Below are 23768 nucleotides of genomic sequence, written 5' to 3'. Positions count from 1 at the left end.
GCTCGTTACACTAGTATTTTCATAAACTAGGCTTCAGAGCCTTTATTGATCCTGAAATCCCTCTTAAGGATTTTTGATCTAGTGGTTGGTAGATGAATTGCTGATGAGGCATTAAAAACCAGAAAGGTGAATTGGCAGTGACCATGGCATCCAATTTTATCCTGAAGATAATAGAAATAAGGACATCACTGCCTGGTTTCTTCAAAAAGCTTAGTTCAGAGTGTAATAGCAAAACAGGACAGCTGGGACTGGATTCCTTCTAGCCCTAGAATTATCAGAGAATCTGCAATATTGTGACATCTTCCATGAACAGAAGACAAAGAAATATATTTACATACAAAATGTTAAGCTATAGTGAATTTAAAGTTCCATATTTTTGAAATCCATAATCTATAAAATGTTAACTGGTTTCTTATTAACCCAATAATTTGTGACAAAAATCACCTTACTTGTAGTCAAATCAAAGAAACTTGAAGTTTGTAATAATGAAATTTGGTTGTTTCTAGCCAAACTCTGTTTTGCACATTTCTTTTTCACAAAATGAAAGCATAATGCCAACCTCTAGTCAGTGGAAGCATTTATACATTCAAAAAACAATCTGAGAAAGAGGAACCCTCCTACACTATTAGTGGGAATGCAAGCTGGTGCAGCCACTCTGGAAAACAGTATGGAGGTTCCTCAAAAAGTTGAAAATAGAGCTACCATATGACCCAGCAATTGCACTACTGAGTATTTACCCCAAAGATACAAATGTAGTGATCCAAAGGGGTACGTGCACCCCATGCACCCCATGCACCCCGATGCAGCAATGTCCAAAATAGCCAAACTATGGAAAGAGCCAAGATGTCCATCAACTGATGAATGGATAAAGAAGATGTGGTATATATAGACAATGGAATATTATGCAGCTATCAAAAAAACAAATTCTTGCCATTTGCAACGACGTGGATGGAACTGGATGGTATTATGCTAAGTGAAATAAGTCAATCAGAGAAAGACATGTATTATATGATCTCACTGATATGAGGAATTCTTAATCTCAGGAAACAAACTGAGGGTTGCTGGAGTGGTGGGGGGTGGGAGGGATGGGGTGGCTGGGTGATAGATATTGGGGAGGGTATGTGCTATGGTGAGCACTGTGAATTGTGTAAGACTGATGAATCACAGACCTGTACCTCTGAAACAAATAATACATTATATATTAAAAAAAAAAAAAAAACGAAGAAGAAGATAGCAAGAAGGGAAAAATGAAGGGGAGGAAATCGGAGGGGAAGACGAACCATGAGAAACTATGGACTCTGAGAAACAAACTGAGGGTTCTAGAGGGGAGGGGGGTGGGGGAATGGGTTAGCCTGGTGATGGGTATTAAAGAGGGCACGTACTGAATGGAGCACTGGGTGTTATACACAAACAATGAATCATGGAACACTACATCAAAAACTAATGATGTAATGTATGGTGATTAACATAACAAAATAAAATTTAAAAAAACAATCTGAGAAAATACCAAGAATTGTAATTGCTATGAAATTAATAATGCCAAATGCTATTAGAATGAATACAGAGAAGCATTCGAATATGAATAAAGTACCATGCCAGCAATAAAGTAAAACTCCAAAATCCTTAGAGGGCAATGGTGAACACAGTTTTTGCTTCATCCAACCAGAAGCCTTACTGGCTGCCACCTTTGGAACAGCAGGGTTAGCACTGCATGACCAAATCATAGCCAATCTTAAACATACAAAGAAATTTTAATAGCTTCATTTATAGGTGAAGTCATTTATAGTCAATAAGCAAGCAAATTGACTAAGCTCTTTAAAAAACAGTTTACCGTCCTAGCATACACTTGGTAAAAACTCAGGTTGCATATCGTAGAAGTTGCATCTTTTAAAAATTTTTATTAGCAATTATTCTTTGCATATTCTTTGCATATTCTATCTAGAAGTGTATAAATGTACATGTTTTTATATTTGCATATATACACGTGCATGTATCTGGAGGAATCCCTGAGGCCCACTGCTTTGAAATACTTGCAGATGGCAGTGTAAAGGTGTTGGGAAACAAAGACTCATTCTCCACTCCAGGCTTTTCTATACAAGGGCAATGATTCCCACAAAAACAGATTTATTTGACTGATGATATTGGAAGAAGAGGGGCGCCTGGGTAGCTCAGTCGCTAAGCGTCTGCCTTCGGCTCAGGTCATGATCCCAGGGTCCTGGAATCAAGCCCTGCATTTGGCTCCCTGCTCAGCGGGAAGCCTGCTTCTCCCTCTCCCACTCCCTCTGCTTGTGTTCCCTCTCTCTCTGTGTTTCTCTCTGTCAAATAAATAAATAAAATCTTAAAAAAAATTGGAAGAAGAAAAGGAAATGTGTTTTCCACATTAATGTCAACATCTACAGCATCTTCCCCTGGAGAAAGCTTTCAGGGAAGGCTCTGTCCCAGTTAGACAGCGTCATCTGGGGGTTGGCTGGTCAGTGTCACCTGTGATAGGGCAATTAAATCTATAGTATTCAGAAATGCATATTAGGAAGCCTATTAAAACTACAAATGTAAGTCATGTTTGACAAGTAAACTTCTTGAAGTGATAAAGGTAACATTTATTTCCATGTGCCTGCCTTTTGTGTCTGTTGCTTGTTTCTTAACATAGTAGAGAAAGAAAGGAGTGTGATTATATGTAAAGAAATATATGAAGAAATAATTGTATGCTATGTAATAAAATATAATTAATCAGGAGAAAAAATATACATGGAATTCAGCCATATGCAAATATATTTTGAGAAGTTTAAACTATCCATATATTTTGTCAGCAAGCACAAAAATTTTTATAAAAGAAATAAATATGAACAAAAATCATGTACAACTTTGTTCATCTTATCAGTATAAAAAACACTTGTAAAAACTTTCTAAACATCCAATAATAAGAAACTCTTTCATTAAATTGCAGTATGTCCATATCATGGATTGCATATCCATAGAAAATGTTTTTGGAAAAAGTTAAAGATATGGACAAACAATATTATATTAAATGTATTAAAAGCATACAAGCATATTTATATAAATGAAATAAAGAGAAAATATACTAACATATTAATGATGTTTGTGGTTTTGTAAGGGAAGTGTGATTATTATTCTATTTTCACCTTCCTGCATATTCCTGAAATTTTAAAGGAAACATGTTTTGCTTTCATAATCAGAAAAAAGTTATCCAAATATATATGAAATCATACAGATGATTTCAGGTCTAGATCCCTTATCAGTGTTCAAGTCAAAGGTAAAAGTCACCAAATTGAGCTTCCTCCCACATTGATGCCTGTGAAAACTTCAGATTGTGAGCAGACCAGGATTTCTAGAAAATTAAAAAAAAAATACACAGTTAACGTAGATGACAATATCTTGCATAAAATGTAAAATTTAAAAAATAAAGAATATAAGGAGGAAATTGTCCAAAAAGTGGGCAATCAGAAGAGAAGGAGAATGTGAAAACTGGTTCACTAAATCCTCTATTTTATCGAGGCTAATAAACGGTGAGTTAAACGTATTGCTTTTGCTATTTGTGGAACAAAGTTTGGTCTCATCTTTTGTTCTTCTAAAGTTAGCCATTTCCCTACAGGCATGATGCTTGCATTATTTCTTTTACATTAGAAATACGATTATGTTCTAGCTGAAAATATATGTATGGAACAGAGAAAGTCCTACATAGTTGATGACCCTCAAGAATCACTTTTTCTATGTAAAGGCAGAGGTCAAAACAGAAACATAAAAATTACAGGGATATAGCTTTACGTTCAATAGTTAAAGCTCCTTCTAATAGAGTTGTCAAAAAAGAAAGTTTTTCTTGGGCATTTGTGGGTTCTCCAACCCTGGAGATACTCCTTAAAAGGTCAGAAAGCACGGAGGTTAGTTAATGAAGGCAAGAACGGATTCCCTCAAAAAGTAAGTGAGCTTCTCTTCCATTTCATGCTGCCTTACATAAGTACTGGGGAGAAAGCACTGAACAAAATATACATAGTCTCTGTCTTAATTATGTTTATACCCTAGGAGGAAATATTGCACACATATTTACATAAATTAAAACTGTGATAAGCACAAAAAGGGAGGAATTATAAAGTGCCTTGTGAGTGTTGAACCGCATCCCTAACCTATTTGTCCCAGGGGAAAAAAGCTAAGAGTAGACTGAGGTGTCTAGGTACATTTTCCTGAGGAAACTCTATTTTAGCAAAAACTTGAAGAAAGAGTAGGAATTGAACAGGTGGAGAAGGAGAGACAAATATGCAACCAGGAAGACTCAAGAGCACCTGCAAAAGCCCTGAAACACATACCGGAAACAGAAACGTTGGTGAGTAATGGGGCTGGAGTGGTAGGTTGAGACGGAGTCATGTCAGCATCATGCTCTGTTTTAACAGCAGTGGAAAATTATTGAAAGGTTTTAACAAGGTGAGTGCAGTTAGATTTGTTTCCAAATCTTCAAATACTGGATAAAAGAATGGCCTTGCAAATTTGAGGGTCTACAAATTGAGGTGCTTCCTCCAACCAGTTATACCTTAGACAATACAGGTCCCCAAACCTTGTGTAGAACTAGCTCTCATTTAAAAACAATACAAAAATATCCTTTTTCATTCTTCCTGTATTATTCCCAAAGTTTAAGATATGTAGATTCATAATTTTTAGAATAGCAAGGTGCTTTAGACTTCATCTCATCTGATCTCTCATCTCCTAAGACACACCCAAGAGTTTTAACGAGTTGCCCAAGGCTACTTATTGTTTAATGCAAAGCTAGAATCAGAACCTGGATCTCTAAACGTCCTTCCAATCTTGCTATTAATTAATGTTGCTATTTTATGAATGATTAGTGATTGTAATAATTCTGCAGTGTTTATTAGGCAATCACATTTTAAATATGAAGTCCTAGGCTATTGTGTTTTTCTTTTATAATAATTCAGAACTGTTAAAAAGTTATTCTAATGAGTATTCTAAATAACATTAGAAAAACTTATATAATATCCTGAAATTAAAGTGCAGTTATATTAGCCATATTATGCCACTTGTTTAAGCATCATTATTTAGTCTATTTCTAACACAAAAAGCACTATATTCTTAATATTAATCTGGACTCTGGCTGCAGGAGGACTTTCTAAGGATAAAAACATTTTTTCTTTCTTTTTTAGATCTGCCCTCTTATCAACTTTCAAATATACAATACAGTATTATTAACTATAGTCACCATGCTAGACGTGATATCCCCATGATTTACTTGTCTTATAACTGGAAATTTGTACCTTTTGACCATCTTCAATCATTTGCCCACTCCCCCAACCCCTCCACCCCCCACCTCTGGCATCCACCAATCTGTTCTCTGTAACTATGAATTTGGTTTTTTGTTTGTTTTTAGATTCCTCATATTAGTGAGATCATATAGTATTTATCTTTCTCTGACTTATTTAACTTAGCATAATGCCCTCCAAGTCCATTCATATTGTCACAAATGGCAAGATTTCCTCCTTTTTATTGCTGAATAATATTCCATAAATAACATTATGAACAAAGAGCAAGGCACACAATATTGGGAAGGTTTGGTTTCCAATTCTGTGTTAAGAGCAGCTGTGAAGCTTGTCATTTCATTGAAATCATTGTATTTCATTACATATTATATTCTTTTCTCACAGTTCCCCACCCATCCCCTGGTCAGTTTTGTCTTTTATATCAAAATAAATATGTATATTGAGAATTTGGTCCAGATTTCCCTCCTTCCATTGGCTGTGTAAGTGTAGAGCCTATAGGAAGGTAAAGGTTTTCATCACACTAATTTTTACCCTTCTTCTGGTCTTCATCGACAACTTTGCGTTTCTTTAATTTCTTCTGTCTCTCCTGTTTTTTCTATGCCAGATTCTTGTATTTTTCTATCCCTTTAAGAAGTTTAAATGTTTTTCTGGAAGATGTGGAGGAAAATTCATAATAAAATATATATGGAAATAAATAAGGAAATTCTAAAATCACAATAGAAAAAATGTGCAGAAGACACGAATATTCATAGAAGAAAATAACAAATGGTTACTGATGTGTAAAATTGTTAACCTTACCAGGAATTCTAAAATGTCCACATGCACGTTTATAGATAATTTTATGGAAGTTATTTTAAAAATATGTATCATTCTTTGTTGCTTGTGTGGCAGATATATTTTTAAAAAAGAGATACAGTAGTGTTTCCATTTGCGTATGTGCTTTTAGAAACTTGCCACTCCCATCAAGACGTAAGTGTGTTTCCCTTTCTCTTGAAATTGCATGGGACTTTGGGACTGCCTCAACTAAATAAACATCACAAGGTGTTATGACTTCTTTCTTAATTTCTCTGTCTCCTCCTCTCACTACTCAACCTTGGAACCCAGCCACACTGCTACGAGAAAGACCAGGCTACAGGAGATAGGCATTCTAGTTGACAGTCTCAGGTCCCAACCTATGGGCAGTATCAAAACCAAACCACATGCGTGAGAGAGGATTCACATGATTTCAGCCTGGTCTTTTAGCCTGACCCAGGGTAGAACAGAAGTGAGCCATTCTCCTGAGCTCTGCCCTGTCCAAATTGCAGATTCCTGAGCAAAATAAATATTGTCATTTCTTTAAGCTAGGATTTCTCAGCTTCACCCTACTGATATTTTGGACAGAACAATTCCTTGTTGTGGAGGGCTATTCTGTGCATTGCAGGACATTTACGAGCATCCCTGGCCTCCTGCCTATAGTAACCCCCTTGTAAATGATGACAATCAAAAAATGTCTGTTGGGGGGTGGCAAAATCAGCCCCAATTGAGAATCACTGCTTTAAGCCACTAAGTTTTTTGTTCTTTTTTTAACTTTTTTTATTTACATCTTTTTTAATTTTATTATGTTACGTTAATCACCATACATTACATCATTAGTTTTTGATGTAGTGTTCCGTGATTCATTGTTTGCGTCTAACATCCAGTGCTCCATGCAGTATGTGCCCTCTTTAATACCCATCACCAGGCTAACCCATCCCCCCACCCCCTCCCCTCTAGAACCCTCAGTTTGTTTCTCAGAGTCCATAGTCTCTCATGGTTAGTCTCCCCCTCCGATTTCTCCCCCTTCATTTTTCCCTTCCTACTATCTTCTTCTTCTTTTTTTTTTTTTAACATAAAATGTATTATTTGTTTCAGAGGTGCAGGTCTGTGATTCATCAGTCTTACACAATTCACAGTGCTCACCATAGCACATACCCTCCCCAATGTCTATCACCCAGCCACCCCACCCTCCCACCCCCCACCACTCCAGCAACCCTCAGCTTGTTTCCTGAGAGTAAGAATCCCTCATATCAGTGAGATCATATAATACATGTCTTTTTCTGATTGACTTATTTCGCTCAGCATAATACCCTCTAGCTCCATCCACATCGTTGCAAACGGCAAGATTTCTTTTTTTTTGATGAAAGCCACTAAGTTTTAAGGTTATTTGTTATACAGTCATAGTGATCACTTGTCTCTCCCTGTCCTGGACATTGTCCCCCACCAACACCCCTCATATAAATAATTTATCCATGCCTGCATAATTAAAGACATAGACATCTATATATAATACATGCACACATACCATGTACGGCTCTTTTTAACATTATTTTACATTTAACATCATGTTACATAAGAATAGAAAGATAGTATATAGATTTGTCCATATAATATTTCTTTTCTCACTCACTGATACGTTGTAGAAATGAAATAATGAATAATTTTAATATATTTTATTTTGTTGGCTATAAAATAATATATTGGCTAAAATATTATATTGGGCTATATAATATTATATAATATATTCAATGATTTCTCTCAAAGGATATTCAGATTATTTCCATATTTTTCCCATAAATATTATATAATAAACTTTTCCCATGCATATATCATTACATAGGAGTGATTTATTTTTTAAAGATAGGTTTCCAGGAGAGTATTTGCTGGGTCAAAGGGCTTATAGTTTTGTTTTGTTTTTAAAGATTTTATTTATTTATTTGAGAGAGAGAGCACATGAGAGGGGGGAGGGTCAGAGGGAGAAGCAGACTCCCCTCCGAGCAGGGAGCCCGATGCAGGACTCGATCCAGGGACTCCAGGATCATGACCTGAGCCGAAGGCAGTCGCTTAACCAACTGAGCCACCCAGGCGCCCCAAGGGCTTATAGTTTTAATAGATATTGCTAGATTGCTTCTTTTAAATTGGCTGCAATACTTCACATTTCAATTAGCAGCTTTCACCTTCTTTCATTTGTTCAGAATATTTTATGTATTCATAATTTTTACATATATACATACATATTTCATATATAATTTAATATATATTTAATACATATATTTCATATAGGTCCTATTCTACTCTGCTAATTTCTAAATATTTTCAGTTGTCTATGTATGTGTGCTATTATGACTATGAGATTTTTTTTCTCTTTCCATTCCTACGTGCTTCAGGGCTAAAGAGAAAAACCACTGTTTCTTTTAATGTATGTCTTGCATCCAGACTTCTAACAAATGCTCATATTAATTTTAATAGATTTTTCTAGAATATCCTTGGATGGATACAATCATAGAAAACAGCAGAAGGAAGTGAAACTCTCTCTTTTCCAATATTAATACTAATTTGTTTCCTTACCCTATTGCTTTCAGTACACCTCCAGCCAATATTGAAAACTCATGTTAAAAGCAGGCTTCCCTAGCCAGTCTGTTGCCTTACATAAAACAATGTAAAGCTTTGCTATTTATAGCAATATGTCTTGTTTTACTTGCATAGTGAAGTATTAAATCTAATAGTTTCTTCTAATTTTGTTTGGTGTTATTATTAGAATGACCACTTAATTTTATCAAATTTCTTTTCAATATCTCTATCTAATTCACTCCTTCAATTTTTTTTGTTATTAGTAATCATTTAAAAATTTCCACTTATTTTTTCATTTAGTTGTGGTAATTATATAATTTGCCAAAGGATCATTCATTTCTTTAGGTTCTCAAATATGTTGTCCTATAATTATGTATCATAACATTATTCTTTCAATATCCTCTGCAGTTAAGTCTTATCTCTAATCTTACATATTTTACTCCCATTCTTTTGTCCTTAAACAGGCTTATGAAGGCTTTATCATTTTTATTGGACTTCTTAAAAAAATAGTTTATCTTTTGTATTTTTTCTCAAATGTAAATAGAGATTAGGATTGTGTCCACTTCACAGGGTTATTATGGTGAGGATTAAATGAGTAAATTTTCACAAAGTGCTTAGATTTACTCAAATTTCAAAAGAAACATAATGGAAGTTCTTATTTTAAGTATATTTTCATCAAGTTGCCAATATTCTAATATGTACTTCATGTATTTAGCTACTGTATTGTCATACAAAGGTCTATGACTGCATATCTTCCTCACAAAATGTCTTTTTAAAAAAATGTTTTATTTATTTATTTATTTGAGAGAGAGAGAAAGAGAGCAAAGGGGGCAGGGACAGAGGGAGAGGCAAAGAATCCTAAGCAGTCTCCGCAATGGGTGCGGAGCCCGAAGCGGGGTTTGATCGCATGACCCCAAGATCATGACCGGAGCCTAAATCAAGAGTCGGTGGCTTAACTGACTGAGCCACCCAGGTCCCCATGTCTTTTGTTAATACATGCCAGACCACTTTCTATCTTCTTTAGTGCTTTCACTATAAAATCGACTTTCTGACATTGCTATTCCTTTCCTCTGTCTCAATTGCTTTTGCTTTAAGATTTTCATTAATTTTCATTCTGATTCTTATGAATAGCATAAAACTGATTTTTTTTAATACAGTTTAAAAACAAGTATTTTTATGGGAGACTGCAGTCCATCTCTAATTTAAGTAATAATTGATAAAACATTTGTATGCTTCATTTTGTTTTATGCTTTTATTGATTTGCTATTTTTAGCAGAATAATGTTCATTTTATTTTCATACTGATGAACATTGATCTTTCTAAGATCCAAGAAATCAGAAGAATTAGTCTTTATATTTACTTTGTTTAACTTGCTTGTTCTGTAAAGTTAACCATTTTTTAATCCAGAAAGCATTAAATACCTGTTGATGCTCACCGTTTAGAGTTACTGAAATGTTTATATATATATGTATGTATTACCATGTATTACTCAATATATATATATTACTGAAATGATTATATATATGTGTGTGTGTGTCTTTAAAACATCAATTACTGCTTATTTAAAATTTATATTTACTTTGGCATATTCCAAAGGTTTTACAATGATTATATGTAACTTTATAATTGGAAGTCTTCTGCCCCTCACCCTTTTATTTTTTAAAGAAAAGAGTTATTACATTCTATACAACAAAATAGGATTTAATACTGTGTCAGCTAAAACCATACTGCCCTCTATGGGATTTTGGCTGATTCACACTCTATTTATGTATGAATGTATGCATGCATACATGCATGTATGCATGTATATATGTGGCCCAGAGATTTGCACAATGGTATTTATCTACACAAAAGAAATCTAAATATAAGGTGTACATGTGAAAGAAGTGTATGTTAAAATGGCCAAGATAGTCACATGGGCCACTAAATCAGTATCATTGTCCTCCTAATACTGAACTCAATACAATTTAATATAAAACACATGCCTGATAGAAGTGAAACCAAAAGTTTATAGAAAAAAAAAAACATTGTGATTTATAATTCTTTAAAGCATTGACTTAAATATGACTAATCCATAATTTTGAAAAATAAATGGAAAAGAAAAGCATCAGTTGTAGACAAATTTGGTTTACTCTGCAATGGCTCTGTATGTCCTTTGCCCTATGTGTAGCACTTGGTAGACACACAGAGATGCATTTAATATCAGAGATGCAAAGAACATTTGAGATCCTTTGGTCCATTTCTCTCCTTTGTAGACAGAGAACTTACTAGCAGAAAGATCACGGGACTTTGCCAGGCTCACACTTGAGACCCTAGCACAGCTCTTTCTTGGATATATTTCTCCATATTTCTAGGCTAGTAGAGTCTTTCCATTACACAGAAATACCACTTTCTGTTTCTGGGCTATATAATGTCTTCCCATTCATTTCTATGTCTTTCTATATCAGAGTTTTTCTGGATCCCCTTTTCTTCTCTTTCACTGAAGTTTTCCTTTCTTCTTCTGGTTTCCCTTCAGCATTGTCTTAAATCCACTTAGCTGTTAGATTATTCAAATTTGAGAATCCACTGAGGATAATGGCATAAAAATGACATTCAAATCTCTTTCTATTTAGAATTTAAGATACACTCTATCTGTGAAGTGGGTCACACAGAATATGCACACATCTAGCTATTGAATAAAGTCAACCAAGACACATTATAGAGAATTTGCACTTTGAATTCAGACTGTGGCTTAAATCATAGCTCTGTCTCCTACTAGAAGTGAGACTGGGAGCAAATTACTAAATCCTTCTTTATAAATATATTGCTTAATTTCTTTATAAATATATTACCACACAGTTTTACATGGTTATGATTTGGAATAAATGAAATAATATGTGTAAAGATGCTAGTACCCTAACTCATTTTATGAGGACAGCATTACCTTGATCCCAAAACCAGACAAAGACCCCATCAAAAAGGAGAATTACAGACCAATATCCCTGATGAACATGGATGCAAAAATTCTCACCAAAATACTAGCCAATAGGATCCAACAGTACATTAAAAGGATTATTCACCACGACCAAGTCGGATTTATCCCTGGGCTGCAAGGTTGGTTCAACATCCGCAAATCAATCAACATGATACAATACATTAACAAAAGAAAGAACAAGAATCATATGATCCTCTCAATAGATGCAGAAAAAGCATTTGACAAAGTACAGCATCCTTTCTTGATCAAAACTCTTCAGAGTATAGGGATAGAGGGTACATACCTCAATAGCATAAAAGCCATCTATGAAAAACCCACAGCGAATATCATTCTCAATGGGGAAAAACTGAGAGCTTTCCCCCTAAGGTCAGGAACGCGGCAGGGATGTCCACTATCACCACTGCTATTCAACATAGTATTGGAAGTCCTAGCCACAGCAATCAGACAACTAAAAGAAATCAAAGGCATCCAAATTGGCAAAGAAGAAGTCAAACTCTCACTCTTTGCAGATGATATGATACTTTATGTGGAAAATCCCAAAGACTCCACCCCAAAACTGCTAGAACTCATACAGGAATTCAGTCAAGTGGCAGGATATAAAATCAATGCACAGAAGTCAGTGGCATTCCTATACACCAACAACAAGTCAGAAGAAAGAGAAATTAAGGAGTCGATCCCATTTACAATTGCACCCCAAACCATAAGATACCTAGGAATAAATCTAACCAAAGAGGCAAGGGATCTGTACTCAGAAAACTATAAAATACTCATGAAAGAAATTGAGGAAGACACAAAGAAATGGAAAAACGTTCCATGCTCATGGATTGGAAGAACCAATATTGTGAAGATGTCAATCCTACCTAGAGCAATCTACACATTCAATGCAATCCCCATCAAAATACCATCCACTTTCTTCAAAGAAATGGAACAAATAATCCTAAAATTTGTATGGAACCAGAAAAGACCCCGCATAGCCAGAGGAATGTTGAAAAAGAAAAGCAAAGCTGGCGGCATCACAATTCCAGACTTCCAGCTCTACTACAAAGCTGTCATCATCAAGACAGTATGGTACTGGCACAAAAACAGACACATAGATCAATGGAACAGAATAGAGAGCCCAGAAATGGACCCTCAATTATATGGTCAACTAATCTTTGACAAAGCAGGAAAGAATGTCCAATGGAAAAAAGACAGTCTCTTCAACAAATGGTGTTGGGAAAATTGGACAGCCACATGCAGAAGAATGAAACTGGACCATTTCCTTACACCACACACAAAAATAGACTCCAAATGGTTGAAAGACCTCAATGTGAGACAGGAGTCCATCAAAATCCTAAAGGAGAACACAGGCAGCAACCTCTTCGACCTCAGCCGCAGCAACTTCTTCCTAGAAACATCGCCAAAGGCAAGGGAAGCGAGGGCAAAAATGAACTATTGGGACTTCATCAAGATAAAAAGCTTTTGCAAAGCAAAGGAAACAGTCAACAAAACCAAAAGACAACTGACAGAATGGGAGAAGATATTTGCAAATGACATATCAGATAAAGGGCTAGTATCCAAAATCTATAAAGAACTCATCAAACTCAACACCAAAAGAACAAAGAATCCAATCAAGAAATGGGCAGAAGACATGAACAGACATTTTTCCAAAGAAGACATCCAAATGGCCAACAGACACATGAAAAAGTGTTCAATATCGCTCGGCATCAGGGAAATCCAAATCAAAACCTCAATGAGATACCACCTCACACCAGTCAGAATGGCTAAAATTAACAAGTCAGGAAATGACAGATGTTGGCGGGGATGCAGAGAAAGGGGAACCCTCCTACACTGTTGGTGGGAATGCAAGCTGGTGCAGCCACTCTGGAAAACAGTATGGAGGTTCCTCAAAAAGTTGAAAATAGAGCTACCATACGATCCAGCAATTGCACTACTGGGTATTTACCCCAAAGATACAAAAGTAGGGACCCGAAAGGCTACGTGCACCCCGATGTTTATAGCAGCAATGTCCACAATAGCCAAACTGTGGAAAGAGCCAAGATGTCCATCAACAGATGAATGGATAAAGAAGATGTGGTATATATATACAATGGAATATTATGCAGCCATCAAAAGGAATAAGATCTTGCCATTTGCAATGACATGGATGGAACTGGAGGGTATTATGCTGAGCGAAATAAGTCAAACAGAGAAAGACATGTATCATATGACCTCACTGATATGAGGAATTCTTAATCTCAGGAAACAAACTGAGGGTTGCTGGAGTGAGGGGTGGGGTGGGAGGGATGGGGTGACTGGGTGATGGACACTGGGGAGGGTATGTGTTCTGGTAAGCGCTGTGAATTGTGCAAGACTGTTGAATCTCAGATCTGTACCTCTGAAACAAATAATGCAATATATGTTAAGAAAGAAAAAAAGAAGAAGAAGAATGTAGCAGGAGGGGAAGAAGGAAGGGGGGGAATTCGGAGGGGGAGAAGAACCATGAGAGACGATGGACTCTGAAAAACAAACTGAGGGTTCTAGAGGGGAGGGGGGTGGGAGGATGGGTTAGCCTGGTGATGGGTATTGAGGAGGGCACGTTCTGCATGGAGCACTGGGTGTTATGCACAAACAATGAATCATGGAACACTATATCTAAAACTAATGATGTAATGTATGGGGATTAACATAACAATAAAAAAAACTTAAAAAAATAAATAAATAAATAAAATCTTTAAAAAAAAAAAAAAAAAAAAGATGCTAGTACCCTGCTCCTGTCATTTACTGGGCACTTAATAGTTTCCAAAGTAGGGCGCCTGGGTGGCTCAGTTGGTTAAGCGACTGCCTTCGGCTCAGGTCATGATCCTGGAGTCCCGGGATCGAGTCCCACATCGGGCTCCCTGCTCAGCAGGGGGTCTGCTTCTCCCTCTGCCCTCTTCCCTCTCGTGCTCTCTGTCTCTCATTCTCTCTCTCTCAAATAAATAGATAAAATCTTTAAAAAAAAAAAAATAGTTTCCAAAGTAATCAAATATTTAATGAGAACCCAAAAATCCATTTATCATACATTAATCCTATCAAAAGTTAAGGGAGCATTTGCTTCATTATCAACAAAAATATCTTCACCTACTTAGTGTATTACCTTTGCACTCCGATTGATGTTTTCTGATGTCCTGAAATTCTGAATGTTAAAATTGTTTAATTGATCGATATTTCTTTTATGGTAATTCTTTTGTGTCCTGTTTTAAAAATCTTTGGCTACCCCAAATCTTTGGCTACCCCTATCTTTTCTTCTGAAGGTTTTGTTGTCTTACTTTGTGCATTTATATCTGAAGTCTATCTGATGTAACGTTTTATTGTGTTAAGTAGAGGTTAAGATTCATCTTTCTCCACAGAGATATCCACTTGATTCAGTATTTTTGTTAAGATGATTGAAATCTTTCTCCATTGCACTTTAGTGTTACCATTTTCACAAGTCATAAATCAAGTGATCATATATTTGAGTTTAACTTATATTTCCTATTCTGTTCAATTCATCTTGTTTTTGTTTGTTTTTTGCTTCGGTAATGCATTGTCTTAATCACTATAATTTTATACTAAGTTTTGAAATCTTATCTTTTGTTCTCAAAAGATATCCAGGCTAGGAGCACCTGGGTGGCTCAGTCAGTTAAGCTTCTGACTCTTGATTTCAGCTCAGGTCAGGATCTCAGGGTCAGGAGATAAAGCCCCGCATCCAGCTCTGCCCTGGGCATAGAGCCTGCTTAAGATTCTCTCTCCCCCTCCTTTTGTCCTCCACCTCTCGCACTCTCTTTCTCTCAATCTCTCTCTCTCTTAAAAAAAAAAAATATCTGGACTATTCTTGGCCATTTGCATTTCAATGTCAGCTTGTCAATTTCCTCCAAAGACTGCTGGGTTTTGGTTGGGATTATATTGAATCTCTTTATCATTTTTGGAAGAATTGTTATCCTAATAACATTGTGTCTTATAAACATGAACATAGGGTATCCAAATGCAAAATTTTAATAAGTGCCTTTCAAGACAGAAAGGATATGAGTCAAAATCCATAAAAAGCATAGGGGTTAGAACTTCAATAAGTAGAGGGGCTAATTAGTGATAAAAAGATGTGGAAAACTGATGTGACACAACTCTTGAGAGAAGATTAAGAAAGTATCTACTTGGTAATTTCTATTTTTCTCTACAAAGAAGGACACAATAAATCCATTGAGAGATAGAGATACAGGCTTGTAGAAAGCTATGAAGGTTAAAAATTGCCACAGAAGGAAAAGAGAGCAAGCACCATCAGCTCTAGGGTTCAGATAAAGAGAAAGACCATGGGTGTATAGTAACTAAATAATGTGATCAGTAACATAGGAGTAGAGACAGATCAAAAGGATGTATGGATTGATCTATGTTTGATGGTTTGTTGAAAAGTTTGTTTTTTGTTTTTGTTTTTGTTTTTTAAAGATTTTATTTATCTGACAGAGAGAGACACAGTGAGAGAGAGAACACAAGCAGGGGGAGTGGGAGAGGGAGAAGCAGGCTTCCTGTGGAGCAGGGAGCCTGATGCGGGGCTCGATCCCAGGACCCTGGGATCATGACCTGAGCCGAAGGCAGACGCTTAATGACTGAGCCACCCAGGTGCCCTAGTTGAAAAGTTTTATAGGAACTTCAATATAGTGACAGATTTGAAGGTTTTGGTAAAGGAGTGGTAGGAGTGTTGGATCATAAAGGAAAAATGTCTCAAGAGAACTGAAAGAATTGGGGAGAACAGTCGAGAAACTAGATGCCTTATGGAAGGCAGAAATCAAACATAGTAAGAATAAGTGAGCAAAATACTGGAAAGATGTGGATTATTGTCAGATAATGTGACAAGATGAAGTTATGAAAGATGTCCCAAAGCTAATTAAATGTATTTTGATCTCTTCCTCTTGAATACAGTGTAGAACTTACTTTAGTCATCCCTTCAGAGTACTCGTTTGTAGAATAATTTGCTGGATTTGGGTCCCTCTTATGACTAAATGAATGCTTCTGGGTAGGATGGTGAGTGTGGGTAAGAAAGGGAAGCTGTGGCAAAGAGTGAAAACAATCAACAATATTTGATGTAATTAGAGCTTTTATAATGTGGTTTAGAGATGAGGTGGTTATTCCACTGTGTTTTAAAAAGTAGAGAAATGGAGGGGTGCGTGGATGGCTCAGTCGGTTAAGCTTCTGACTTCTGCTTGGGTCATGATCTCAGGGTCCTCATTCAGTGGGGAGTCCTCACTCTGTATTGGGCTACCTGTTCTGCAGGGAGTCTGTTTGTCCCTCTTCCTCTGCTCCTTCGCCCCCCCCATGCTTTCTCTCTCTCTTTCAAATAAATAAAACCTTTAAAAAAATAAAAAGTAGGAAAATGGAATCTTGAAGGAAATATTATTTGCCATAGGGGTAGAATTGCAATTTGAACTTAGATCTCTTGTGTGTCGCATCTTCCACCAGGGTGGGTGTACCCATCATACTTTCCTTGTACTTTGCAAGTAGGTATCATATATCTTAAAGCACGATAGAGTCATTCGCTGGTTGGAAAATGTTTATAGCATTTTAGTTTTAATGGTATTCCAATTAGATTTATAAAATTTTCATAGGTATAACTCTGTGAGATTCACAAAAATACAGGAATCAAGGGTGCCTGTGTGGCTCAGTCGGTTAAGCTTCTGCCTTCGGCTCAGGTCATGATCCCAGGGTCCTGGGATGAGTCCTGGATCAGGCTCCTTGCTCAGTGGGGCGCCTGCTTCTCTCTCTCCCTTTGCCCTTCCCCCCAACTTGTGCTTTTTATTGCTAATAAATAAATAAAATCTTTCATAAATATAGGAATCATACAATATTGTATATACTATCTTAAATATAGCAACTTGCTAAGAGATATGATGGAGAACCTTTGCTGGGAATGCTCTGATGCTTTGACTGTTTGTTTCTCTTTTACCAGTGGGCCAATAGGACTGCCCACTGATGAGAGTTTTTTATAAAAATAAGATGAGACAATGCATGTGAAAGTACCCAGAACAGTGCATGGCACAGGTTTGGCTCTCAGTATAATTTACTTATTTGGTATTTAACTTCATCTATGATAATGATGATGAAAATTGAAGATGAGGTGGAGAATGAAATTCCTATGAAGTCCTTTTTATTTTTAAAAGGGACTTTACAGCAGTGTGATGCAAATGATGAGAGTGGTTATAGATAGATTCAGTAGAGGCAACCACAGTTCATTTATTTCCAAGTCCCTACCATTCTTGTCCGGCACAGACCAGCTCAATTAATGAGTAAATAAGCCAGTCTTAAGGAGTTTTGTAATTCCATCCCATGAAATATATTATAGAGACTGAGAAATTCTCATCCATTTACATGCTCTTCCCCAAACATATCTAGCACTTTCTTAATTCACTGCTCATACTATTTGTTCCATGTGGCAGCTTCTTCTCTAAAACATTTTTATCTTTCTGTCAAGTTGCTGTTCAAGATGTATCTTCTTTGTTCACTCACCTTCTACACCAGTATCATGGGTGAGGAGGAACTCATATGTAAGGTACCTGGCAATATTGGGAACACATCACTAGAGTGCTTAGTACCTGGCAATATTGGGAACACATCACTAGAGTGCTCCAGCATCACATTCCATCATTTCTAAGGCATAGAAAAGGCTGGAATTAAAAGGTACTAGACACGATATGTTCCTATCTTCTCTTCCATACTTTTGTGTTTTGCCCATGAGACCATGACCTCCCCAGTGCACATCTCTACCCCTACAGCACACTATCACATTCAATGCTCATTAACAAGAAATAGTTAAATATTTTATGCAGACTAATCCTAGCAATAGTATGCAGAGAAAAGTCATACTCAGGGATAAAGTAACTAGGGTGTTTCAAACTTGACATTTTTAGGGGTAATTCTTGGAGTATTTTCCAGAGGAGCCTTGCCCTTTATACATTTTCAGGGAAGGATGAAGAGACCAAAAGTTGCAGATTCTATTCAATGGTAATATATGAGGACTGTTTTTAGCTTAGCTCACACCACCACTGCCAGTCCATCATCATGAATTGGTGTGGGGTGGAAAATCAATGTTTCTTGCTTGTTATGACATTTGCATGTTCTGCATTATCAGTAAACTCTAGTGAGACAGGTGACAAGAATAAAAATAATTGCTAGGTAACAACTTTTTTTTTTTTTTAAAGATTTTATTTATTTGACAGAGAGAGACACAGCAAGAGAGGGAACACAAGCAGGGGGAGTGGGAGAGGGAGAAGCATGCTTCCCGCAGAGCAGGGAGCCCAATGTGGGGCTCGATCCCAGGACCCTGGGATCATGACCCAAGCTGAAGGCAGACGCTTAACGACTGAACCACCCAGGTGCCCCTAGGTGACAACTTTTAATAAGTGGGAAATGAGTAGCTAAATTTCATTAGTGATCTTATTTTCAGAACCACAAATAAAATATTTTAAGAATATTCCCAATCACCTACCAATGAATTCTGAAGTATGTTAAATCTTAACTCATCATCCTTCTCCCCCATCCCTGGGTTTCTCTTCTTTAAAGAACTATGATTCCTTTGCCCTTTTTGCTAACTTTCTTTTTGTCTCCTTTATCTCCTTTATCCCAATGGCTCTTTCCTCATTTTTATATCTTTTCCATTTAAAAGAAATCCCACAGTCGAGCCCCACATTGAGCTCCGGGCTCCGTGGGAAGCCTGCTTCTCCCTCTCCCACTCCCCCTGCTTGTGTTTCCTCTCTTGCTGTGTCTCTCTCTGTCAAATAAATAAATAAAATCTTAAAAAAAAAAAAAAGAAATCCCACATCTTCAAAACTCCTTACTTATATTTCGCTCTGGGCCTGCTTGACCCAAATGCAAGTCTGCAGGCCAGAATAGATTTTTCTGGGAACTCCGAGTCAGGAGACCTGAGTTCTACTACATGATAAATACTGTTGACTTTCAGTGTGACCTTAGACAAGGCACTTTCTTACTGGACATTTAGTTTTCCAATTTGTAAACAGAATGGATACTGGGGTTGATGATCTCCGTGGTCCCACAGAGCCAAGTTAGAGGAGACAATCTAAAATTCTCACATCCGTGTGTCTCTCAAATCCTCTGCCAGTGAGCTGTTGCATCCTTCAGACACTAGAGGGGGCTTCCTGAAGACTTTTTTAATGGAGCCAGATTTAAGTAAGGGATATGTGTCTCTTAATAATAGTCCACATTCTGATTGAGAATTGTGATTCTACTTTTTACTTTAAAATAAACGTGAAAAAATATGTTTCAGCAAATATGACATTTGGTATTAATATGACTTTCTAGCATGAGGCTAATTTAATTTGCTTTAAATACCAACCAGGTCTAGAATAGTCTATCCTTCAAATTTGTGGACGTAAGAGGAAGCAGTTTTAGAAGCCAATGGAAGAGAAGTACAATCATAATAGTAGGATTCTGAAAGCCATTATTCACAACTAAGATACTTTTTTGTTTGATGGTATTATAAAGGAGAGTTATGATGTCCCTGTGTACTTTTTGAAGAACATGCTATAAAAAATAAAGAAGTGCAATTTGATAAAGACCCATTTCAAATTAAAATGTTATGAGCTTATTTCTTAAATCCCCAAAAAAGCAGTTTTGGGAAGTTTGTGAACAAATAAAGATCTACCAATCTTCCTAGGCCCTGGGTGGCACAGTTAGTTAAGTGACTGACTCTTGGTTTGGCTCAGGTCTGATCTTGGGGTAGTGAGATCAGCCTGCTTCTGGCTCCAGACACTCCACACGGAGTCTGCTTGGGTTTCTCTCTCCCTCTCCCTCTGCTCCTCACCCCTGCATGTTCTCTCTCTCAAATAAATGAATAAATCTTTTAAAAAGAGAGAGAGAGATCTACCCATGCTCCTATGGATAAGATAGGTTAAGATGAAAAGTTAATTAGTATTTTTATTTTTATTAAGAAATAGTCCAACATATCTGTAGATCGAGAAGAGCTAACAATCTGATTCTTTGCTGCTTTTAAAAACTACTTTCTTATGCTCTTGAATCCTTTAGGTTTTATCTTTGATATTCTTATATATCAGTATGTCTTTAAGATGTTGAGATTTTTTTCCCTGTAAGGCTTGAAACTCTACCAAGCTTTTCAGTCTAAGATCTTATGGCTTCAATATAAGGAATTCTCAGTTATTCTTTTAATTTACTGCTTTCTTTGCATTATTTTCCTTCATTACTTGTATTCCTAGTATGAAAGTACTGACATGTCTCTGCCTAACATCCATATCAATATTAGGCAGTATCATTCTCTTATCTAATTCTTTCAGTTTTTTTTTACTTCAGCTATTAAATTTTTGACAACCAATATCTCTAATTCTTGCTTCTTGTTTTCTAACATCCTCCCTTAGAATTCAAAGAATATTTATATCCATGTTTTAAATATTTGTTTTTTTCTGTTCCATTAGCTCTATCTTCTCTAGTATCAGATAATACATTTTTTATCTCCCAGAATGTTTACACTCCTCAGAAGGTGCATGGATTTTTACTGTGAACTCATTATCATTCCCATGAAGCTATCAGCTGCCATTTCTGACTATAATATTTCAAGGTTGAGATGGTTATAGTTTTGTTCTATTTGTTAAGTGTGACTCTGCATTTGTTCTCCTTGTCTTTTCTGATCTGTAAAGGTTTTGATGTGGGAACATCAGCCAGGACCTCGTATTTTGATAATGTTTGTGTAAAGATGACAAGCCAGTGACTTATAGGATAATATTTCATTTCCTATTCAGGTATGGAAATTATGTTAACATTTAATGTTTGTTCTCCCCTCTCTCTCACTCCACTCCCATTTTCAAAATGCTGTTCCTCCAGTTTGGAACACTGTTTTTTTCTGAAATCCATAAAGTCCATATATTACTGGGTGTTAGTAAAATAGATAATATACTTGAGTTCTTGATGAATAAAAATGACAAAGATCTTATATAAGAATGTAAAAAATGCTACAGACATTTTGATTAATCAAATTTAACTAATTACATAATGTCTGTGTGAAAAAATACAGATTAGGTATAAGAAGACTAAAAGTAAACTGAAAAGATTTGGATTTAAATCCTAGGTCTGGTTTTTATTAACAGTTTGACCTTGGTTAAGTTCTAAGACCTCAGGACTTCAGTTTTTAAATTTGTAATATATGAATAATAATTTGTTTCTTCTCCTGAGCTTACTTGCTAAGGGAGTGTACACACATACAAAAATAATATGCCAATGAGGAAACGAGTGTGTGTGTATGTGTGTGTGTGTGCACATGCATGTGCTAATTTGGGTGTTCACCTGATAAACTCCAACACAGGGTTCCTCCAGTAAAATATGAAGAGAGAATGTACTTAGGACTGGATGTCTAAGTGAGATTTCTTTAAATCTAGAATGGCTATTTTGTGGAACAACTTCCACTTATTCAACTAATGACATGATTGTTTATAGCTGCTCTCCTTCACCTTGTAGCACAGACAGAAGAGAGAGAGTGAATGTATGGCCTGCACTGCAAAGTTAGACCCTCATAACTATGTGACTAGCTGTGTTTTTCACATGGGAATAGGAAGTATAAAGATTTTGGCACCTGATTTCAAGAAGTTAAAGAGAAAGCAGTGCATTTGCCTCCTTCTTACAGAAAAGAAACTGCCTACCAGCAAAATATGAGCTGACTCATGTTCAGTACAGTCAATGACCAACTCCTCTTCTTATGGGCAGACACAAGAAAGGGACTGAAGAAAGAAGTTAGAATTGTCGACAGAAGTGTCCTTCTCTAGGGTTAAGGCAGATACATGAGAAGAGAAAAGAGAAGAGAAGAGGAGGGGAGGGGAGGGGAGGGGAGGGGAGGGGAGAGGAGAGGAGAGGAGAGAAGAAGAGAAGAGAAGAGAAGAGAAGAGAAGAGAAGAGAAGAGAAGAGAAGAGAGAAGAGAAGAGAAGAGAAGAGAGAGAAGAGAAGAGAAGATGAGATCTCTTTTTTTCTTTCAACAAGAGTGACAAATTAAGCAACATGAAAAGTGCTTGGCAAAGTAGAAATCACAAAACAAAATTGAGAGATTTACTATATTAAAGCATTTGTTTAAAATCATTTTGTGCTCCAGAAATGACAATTTTTTCAAAGTTGCTTTGTGTAAAGTGATTATCACTCTTGTGGAAGCATGGTAGACACTCACTACATGGTATTTTCTTATTAGAATTTCTACTAGATGTAATGATCTGACAACTCCATTTAATCCTGTCAACAAAATATGTACAATTCATAGGACTTTCTTAAATTAAAATCCTTGTTAGTAATAGTCATAATACTAGTATTAGTCGTAATTAGTATTAGTCATAATACTAAGGGTACTTCAGTTTGAAAATCATAGGTTTATAATTCAATTTACTATAATATATATTAAGCATTAATATAGTTTTCAATTATTCATCTTAACTTTATTGTTAATGACATCTCTTTGCTCACGATTTTCTTTTTCTCAAAATACCTCCTTCTCTTGTGTACCAGGATACCACAAGTCCTCTTCCTCTTCAGTCTATCTGTGACTTCAGAATCTCTATTGCCAACTCCTCTTCTAGCAGACCACTGGAATTGCTCAAGCTTTCAGTCTCATCACTTTTGTTAGTCTACAAATTTTTCTGGAGCAAACTGATCTACCGCCATAGTTTCAATGATTTTCTACATCTTGATGACTTCAAAATTTATATATTTAGCCTGAGCAATTCTTGGAATCTCAAGGACTGTATATTTATTGCATTCTTGCTATCTCCTACTTGCTATCTTGGAGGTAGCACAGGCACAACTTGTCCAAACCTGAACGCAACTGTTGCTATCCTTCTCAACCTTCTCCAGGTCGATAAAGGGTAACACCACCATTCTGCCGCTCCAGCCAGAATCTATCAAGGAATTCATACTTGACTCCTCCCTCACCCTCACCTTCTACTGTCAGTCATGAAGTCTCAATCCTAAATGACTTCCTAAGACTCCAATTATTTCCATTCCCACCCCACCACCATGGTCCAAGCTTCTGTCATTTTTTTATCTTGGACAATTCAGTTTTTAGCCTTGTTGAACTCACTCTTTAACCTTGCTGAACTCAGAGATTAGTGAGTAATCTCTAGCAATTTACTGGCCCTTTAATAAAATTAGAAATCAGAAT

General features: G+C 36.4%; 1 protein-coding gene across 1 annotated transcript in view; it reads right to left on the bottom strand.

The window, feature by feature from the left end:
- The window catches only part of GMNC (geminin coiled-coil domain containing), a 36057-nt gene extending 12572 nt beyond the window's left edge, over positions 1 to 23485 (bottom strand). Inside the window, exon 1 of the mRNA XM_036107953.2 lies at positions 23423 to 23485. Within this exon, the coding sequence (XP_035963846.1) occupies positions 23423 to 23485 (63 nt within the window). The remainder of the gene's footprint in view (positions 1 to 23422) is intronic.
- Between the last annotated feature and the right edge of the window lie 283 nt (positions 23486 to 23768).

Source organism: Halichoerus grypus, chromosome 1, assembly GCF_964656455.1.
Source record: "Halichoerus grypus chromosome 1, mHalGry1.hap1.1, whole genome shotgun sequence".
In the NCBI taxonomy this organism is placed as follows: Eukaryota; Metazoa; Chordata; class Mammalia; order Carnivora; family Phocidae; genus Halichoerus; species Halichoerus grypus.
The sequence above is the reverse complement of the archived record's forward strand: the minus strand, read 5'-3'. Positions and strand labels throughout refer to the sequence as shown.